Consider the following 7,051-nt stretch of genomic DNA (forward strand, 5'->3'; position numbering starts at 1 on the left):
GGGTGATTATAAAGGAGCTCTACAGGTGTCTCCGAAGGTACATGTTGAGTTGGCGTATTTCGAGATTAGGATTTGTCACTCCGATTGTCGGAGAGATATCTCTGGGCCCTCTCGGTAATGCACATCACTATAAGCCTTGCAAGCGATCTAGCTAATGAGTTAGTTACGGAATGATGCATTACATAACAAGTAAAGAGACTTGCCGATAACGAGATTGAACTAGGTATTGGGTACCGATGATCGAATCTCGGGCAAGTAACATACCGATGACAAAGGGAACGACGTATGTTGTTATGCGGTTTGACCGATAAAGATCTTCGTAGAATATGTAGGAGCCAATATGAGCATCCATGTTCCGCTATTGGTTATTGACCGAGAACAGTTCTAGGTCATGTCTACATAGTTCTCGAACCCGTAGGGTCCGCACGCTTAACGTTACGATGACAGTTTTATTATGAGTTTATAAGTTTTGATGTACTGAAGGTTGTTCGGAGTCCCGGATGTGATCACGGACATGACGAGGAGTCTCGAAATGGTCGAGACATAAAGATTGATATATTGAAAGCCTACATTTGGATATCGGAATCGTTCCGGGTGAAATCGGGATTTTACCGAAGTACCGGGGGGTTACCGGAACCCCCCCGGGGGTTATTGGGCCTGCATGGGCCCTAAGGGAGAAGAGGAGAGGAGGCAAGAGGTGGGCTGCCCCCTCCCCTCCCTAGTCCGAATAGGACAAGGAGAGGGGGGCGGCGCCCCCCCTTTCCTTCCCCTCTTCCTCCTCCTTCCCTCTTTCTCCTTCTCCAACTAGGAAAGAAGGGAGTCCTACTCCCGGTGGGAGTAGGACTCCCCCTTGGCGCGCCCTCCTTGGCCGGCCGCCCCCTCCCCCTTGGCTCCTTTATATACGGGGGCAGGGGGGCACCTCTAGACACAAGTTGATCAACGTGATCGTTCCTTAGCCGTGTGCGGTGCCCCCCTCCACCATATTCCACCTTGGTCATATCGTTGCGGTGCTTAGGCGAAGCCCTGCGTCGGTAGAACATCATCATCGTCACCACGCCGTCGTGCTGACGGAACTCATCCCCGACACTCTGCTGGATCGGAGTCCGGAGATCGTCATCGAGCTGAACGTGTGCTGAACTCGGAGGTGCCGTACGTTCGGTGCTTGGATCGGTTGGATCATGAAGACGTACGACTACATCAACCGCGTTGTCATAACGCTTCCGCTTACGGTCTACGAGGGTACGTGGATAACACTCTCCCCTCTCGTTGCTATGCATCACCATGATCTTGCGTGTGCGTAGGAATTTTTTTGAAATTACTACGTTCCTCAACATTGAGAACCTCCACCGGAAGGTCCAGTAGTGTGATACGATAGATGGCCACTGCAGTAAGGACCACCTTGACCAAGGTCATGCGACCCGAGATAGCCACATGCTTGCCTTTCCAAGGCACCAATTTGCCGGCTGCCTTGTCTTCCAAAAGTTGGAGATGAATCCTCTTTAGCCTTTTGATTGCGAGAGGGAGACCAAGGTAACGAATAGGGAAGTTGGAGCGACCTGCCGGGAAGGAATGAAGAATATCGTCGAGGTCCACACTACCGCATCTGATGGGGGCAACAATACTCTTTGCGCAATTAGTGGATAGACCGGTGGATTCGCCGAAGGAAGCAAGCATGGTGGCCAGGAACTGGACATTCTCCTTAACAGGGGCACAAAAAACAACAGCAGCATCGGCATAAAGAGAGGCACGAATCTCCGTGTGCCTCCCAGGAAGGGGTTGGAGCATCCCCTGAGCCGTGGCCTTGTTGAGGATATGGTGCAGCGGGTCGATGGCAAGCACAAAGAGTAAAGGGGATAAAGGGTCACCCTGTCTGAGGCCCTGACCATGCTTGATAGGATCTCCAGCAATACCATTAAGCAAGACTCGCGATGACGCCGAAGAGAGGAGCGCCGAGACCCAGTCGCGGAAACGTGCAAGGAAGCCATGATGACTCAGCATCTCCAAAAGGTAATCCCATCTCACAGAGTCAAAAGCCTTATTGATGTCAAGCTTGAAGAGAAGCATGGGCTTTTTGCGCGGTAAAATTTTCTGGCCAAATTCCGCACGTATAGGAAATTGTCGTGTATGCTTCTTCTCTTGATGAACGCACTCTGTGCAATGGATACAATGTCATTCATGCGGGGAGTCAACCTGGAAGCAAGGATCTTGGCAATGAGCTTTGTCACAGCATGGATCAGGCTGATTGGCCTAAAGTCCGAGATTTCTTCCGCACCATCCTTCTTAGGAACGAGAGCAATATTCGCAGAGTTGAGCCAGTGCAAGTTTCGGGCCTGGAGGGTGGAGAAGTTATTGATCACAAGCATGATGTCTTCCTTGATAATGTCCCAGCAGGTCTTGAAGAATTTTCCGGTGAATCCATCCGGCCCCGGGGCTTTGTCACTAGGAAGGGCGAAGACCGCAGCCTTGACTTCATCCTCCGTAATAGCATCACCAAGCGCTGTGAGGTCATGGTCAGCATGGGGATGGCAGCCCAATTGATGGTCTTTGTACGCGGGGTACCCCTTTTCATAACCTCGGTGAAATGAGAGTGGACAATATTTTTTGTGTGATCATGATCCGTCACCCAGCTTGCCTTGCTTGAGGCGGTGTATAAGATTTTTCCTCCGCTGACCATTTACCCTAAGGTGATTTTTTTTTTGTATTCGCATCTCCCTCTTTGATGTTGGTGATTCTGGAGCTTTGTCTCTTTCTGACTCTTTCCATGATCGCAAGGCCCATCACTCTTTTCTTTAACCTTTTCCGGATCCGTTGACCCAGTCATGCGGTTTGAAGTTAGCAACTATTTTCAATGATTTAGGTCCAATAATGTGTTATTTTTGGCAAGAGGAAGAGGTTCAATAATGCGATTGCGGTCTTGCACTCTCGTTGGTCATGTGGTGACGTACACGAGACATTAATTTCGTGATGAAGGCAGGATAGTGTATAGGTTCCCGGTTGGTGCCGGTTAGTCTGGTCAACCAGCAAGCACTACAAACCGCCTTTACATTTTGGCCTTCGTTCCAACAGCAGCTAATCCGCGCCTAGTTTCAACGATCGGCTTGTCCTCTCAAGGTTAGTTGTGATCTTGCCAACATAATCTTTGTCAATTGATGTCCTCTCTCGCTAATTTGCATATTCTTTGAGTTCTCTTGTCGTATTAGTGTCGCCATTCTTAAGCTCCTCAACTCCTCGCTAGTCTCGTAGGTGCCAAACTCCCTGGCAAAACATGCAGCGGCAAACTTCGCGTGATGCCAAACTCCTTGGGTGCTCCGGCCAGGGAGCAATAACTCAGTTGGGCTAGGAAAGAAGGGCGATTGGGTAGGTGAGTTCGTAGGATTGATAGTCAAAAGAGCTTGAGGCACAGGTCTGATGTGCCTATGCTGCCACAGCTGGTCTTGATAAGACTGTCATCTTGCTTTAGATTCAAGTATCAGGTCTTGATATCTTGAAGTAGGAATTATATGGTTAACACAGAGTTATAGAGTCAAAAATCAACACAAATCATGACAGTATATGTTGATTTTTGAGAAACTGAAGGTTAACACAGAGTTATATGGTTTTATCTTCTGGGTCAAAAGCTTGATTTATGCAATACATCCTTTCATTCCCGATACATTTCAGGTATTCAGCTTTTTCATTAACTGTACAAAACTGTCATCTTGCTTCTGATTCAACTGATCAGGTCTTGGAGCGAATCATGTCTGAATGCACCTCCAAGCAGAAGATTAATACAGACTTACATGGCTTTCTTTTCTGTGTCAAAGGCTTGATTGATGCTCTATATCATTTAATTCTCAATGCATCTCAGGTATTCAGCTCTTCTCCGTAACTGTATATACTTTACCATCCTAAATTTAAGTTACCGTTGGTTAATAAATCGCCACTGAAGATGTACAACATGCCCATTTTTTTGTACTATAGATAAAAAAGATCCCACATGTGCTGTTTGTAGCCTTTGCACTTGCTCTAATTCTTTTAAGCCAAATTCTTCTTATCACCATTGCAAATTGATCTTACATGTCATGGTAACTTTGTAATGTTATAGGTTAAGGGGATGCCACTGAAAGTAATTTTCCAATGTTGTCTGTTAAATGGAATAATGGAGGGGCTGCCCTTAAGAAACATACTATTTTCTACAAATGTAGTTCACTAGCCACTAGTGATATAGATATTGATCAGTTTTGTAGATAGGGAGTTTATTACATAGTTCGATTGTGGATGAGCATCACTCTTGAGTCTAAAAAAAAGTACAAGTGGACTTCTTCAAACTTTTTATCATCAATGACATTAACCAATTGATATTGCAGACTCAACAACACAATAATTCACCCGCAAAAAAAAACACAATAATTCTCTGAAGTTCTGAAAGTATTTCGTTTTATCCACGCCCCTTAGTCTTGGGCAACAAAAAAAATATATCGGATTGAGCCTAAACAGGTCGAATTAACCGGCATGTAAGAGCTCAAACATACCCATAAGATCGTCCTTGATGACTTCCCAGAAGCTTTGATAGATTTCATCAAGCCCTCGAGGTTGGGAGCCTTGTTAAGCTATATTTGAATCACATCATTCCTCGCCTCTTTAGTAAAAGGAGACTTGAGAATGTCATTTTCCACGTCCGAAACTTGAGGGATATCGTCCATTAGGGCCTCATCCAACGAGAGATTGCCTCTCTCTTATGAGGAACATATCTCCATAATTTTGTTATGTATGCCTTGAAATCATCTTGGCCCTCTATCCTGCCATCATCTTGTTGAAGACTATAGGTAAAAAAAAATCATATGCCAGGCATTGGCCACCAAATAGAAATATCTTGTATTTCCATTTCAGTTCTTACTTCTTAGTCTCGCATAAGGTATGCGATCTGCTCGTTTGATTGGCTCTTAAGCTCAACCTCGTGGTCACATGGTGTGCGTACTTCTGCAATCTTACCAAGCTTGTGAATAATCGGTGAAAGATGTGGATTATTTTTCTCATATATGCCACTATTATGCCCATACAGAAAACATGTCAGATGGGGAGTATTGACCTGGTCTACAAAAATTTTTGTCACTAAGCACCGGTTTCTTCTGCAATACCGATAAACAAAAAAATATTTGTTTTTGGTCGTAATCTTGCTGTAAACTTCAAATAAGACAGGTTAAGACAAAATGCACATGTTTATGGCTAAGCAGTCCTCTTAGTGCTGATCTGATGTCTAACTCTGCTTTAGTGAGGATTATCTAGTATCATTGCTCTGAACATCGAAATGATCTTGGCATTCCTTCATTTATTTTTTATTTTACTTGATGACATTGTCGTTACTTCTTCTGATTCAAAATGTAAGGCTTTCTAGAGTACAATTTTGTTGCCAGTAAAAGGAATTCTAGGTACTGTGGACCAGATTCTCTCATCATAATCGACAGACAATCATGTCCTCTTTCTCTCTCACATCAAAATATTATGCACATAACAGAATGGAAATGCTCATTGAAATTACGTGTATGCACATGCAGAATGTAAATGCTCATCGGAACCGCAACAAACACGGACTGAAATGAGTGAACAAACACACTAAATGCTCATCGGAACCGCATCAATTCTCTTTCCCTCCGTTCACAAATATAAAATGCTTTGCATATTTCAATATGTACTACACATGGACTGAAATGAGTGAACAAACACATCCATTCAGAAAAAGTTAGTAAAACATCTTATAATAGTGAACCGTGGGAGTATTGCTTTGTATGCTCCCACTTATTTAGTCTGAAAAACAGCTAGGGGTGTGTGTGCAAATCTTTGAATTGTTGCATCATATTCGCCCTCATCACATACTCTCCTGACGCTTTTATGGTGAAAACAGGAGGAGCCCCAAGTTGTTAATTATAAGAAGCGCGTATCTGGAGCAGAGACATTCATACCGCTCGTCCAATACGTCAGTAGACTGAAACCAGTTATGCACATCGTAACTCCTGTTGGCGAGATGAGGGGAAGGACATACCAGGTGGTGACAGAAGAAGGCAAGCGCCTCATGGCTTCACTCATCAGAACTCTGCATGATTTCCACAGAGCTGGGAAGTGCCCCGAGCAATTTTGCGCATCAGACATTGCCGTGACATCTACTGGCAGAGTGAAACACACAAATACAAGCTTGCTACGAGGGAAGACCGATGAACTGGTACTGAGAAACTACGAGGATGCCCGCGACATTTTTGAGAAGACGGTATTCGATGGGTACGATCCAACTCTTATCCCTGAAGACATTAAGCATCTGTTGCAGCTGATGACATCTCCCGGGGCAATTTCTGCGGAGTATGTCATAAGCACGCATGCTTCTCTTGTCCCTCTTAGTAACAGGTACCAGTTCTATCTTGATATGTGCGACCATATCACATCTGTGCTGGACGGCAATCCTGAACAAAATGACATCCTTAGTTCTCTGCCCTATGGTGACAAGTGGGTAGAAAAATTGGAAGGCAATCTTCTGCTGGAGGAGTCGTTCCACCGCAGCGGACCATACGACACCGAAGGATCAGCCATGGCCTTTCTGAAGTTCTATAGGGACACACTCATGTGTCGAATGGAAAATTTTATGAAGCCTTTCAAGAGCTTTCCAGGGATGAAACCGTTGGAGTACACAAAAGGCGATTTTGAAAGTGTCTTGTTGGTCACCTATCCCATGTGCCTGCCGAGAATGCAAGAAGAGCTTGAAAAGCATAAGCAGCTGAGGGATTTGAATCTTCAGAACCTGACCTTCATTTGATGCCTCTTCACTACAGGAGACTCAGTTTGTTACTACTATTGTACTGTGGCTTGTGATGTTGTACTGTGGTCATCCTTGAAGGAACTTGGATAGTTCTTATTTCCCCCACTTCTTTTTTGACCTAGCTAACACAAGGAGCCATGTGGTTCTGTTTAAGAATCGGTAATCTAGGTTTTCGATCCGGTTTCCCTTATAAACTGGATCAACCAAAGTTAAGGGGTGACTCTTGGCTTTGGCAGCTTTTTCAGCAATATATTCAGGTGGGGATCC

General features: G+C 44.8%; 1 protein-coding gene across 3 annotated transcripts; it reads left to right on the forward strand.

Annotated features, from left to right (window-relative positions):
• Nucleotides 1-2,949: 2,949 nt before the first annotated feature.
• Nucleotides 2,950-6,883, forward strand: LOC119326840. 3 transcript variants are annotated; one of them, XM_037600426.1, is made up of 4 exons: nt 2,950-3,111; nt 3,236-3,361; nt 3,722-3,847; nt 5,882-6,883. In XM_037600426.1, exons 3-4 carry the CDS (start codon nt 3,737-3,739, stop codon nt 6,779-6,781), a joined length of 1,011 nt encoding a protein of 336 aa, XP_037456323.1. In that variant the 5' UTR covers nt 2,950-3,111; nt 3,236-3,361; nt 3,722-3,736; the 3' UTR covers nt 6,782-6,883. The 3 variants fall into 3 exon arrangements, with proteins under 3 accessions (XP_037456323.1, XP_037456324.1, XP_037456322.1); XM_037600427.1 differs by having other exon boundaries at nt 3,236-3,357; XM_037600425.1 differs by lacking the exon at nt 3,236-3,361 and having other exon boundaries at nt 2,951-3,111.
• The last annotated feature ends 168 nt before the right edge of the window (nt 6,884-7,051 follow it).

The sequence above is a fragment of the Triticum dicoccoides genome, chromosome 1B (genome assembly GCF_002162155.2).
Source record: "Triticum dicoccoides isolate Atlit2015 ecotype Zavitan chromosome 1B, WEW_v2.0, whole genome shotgun sequence".
Lineage (NCBI taxonomy): Eukaryota > Viridiplantae > Streptophyta > Magnoliopsida > Poales > Poaceae > Triticum > Triticum dicoccoides.

Excerpts from the sequence above, each read along its gene's own strand:
- LOC119326840 (XM_037600426.1), top strand. The coding sequence starts at position 3,737 with ATGTCTGAATGCACCTCCAAGCAGAAGATTAATACAGACTTACATGGC. Across the intron at positions 3,848-5,881 it reads TAATTCTCAATGCATCTCAG|GAGGAGCCCCAAGTTGTTAA; the intron begins GTATTCAGCTCT and ends TGGTGAAAACAG.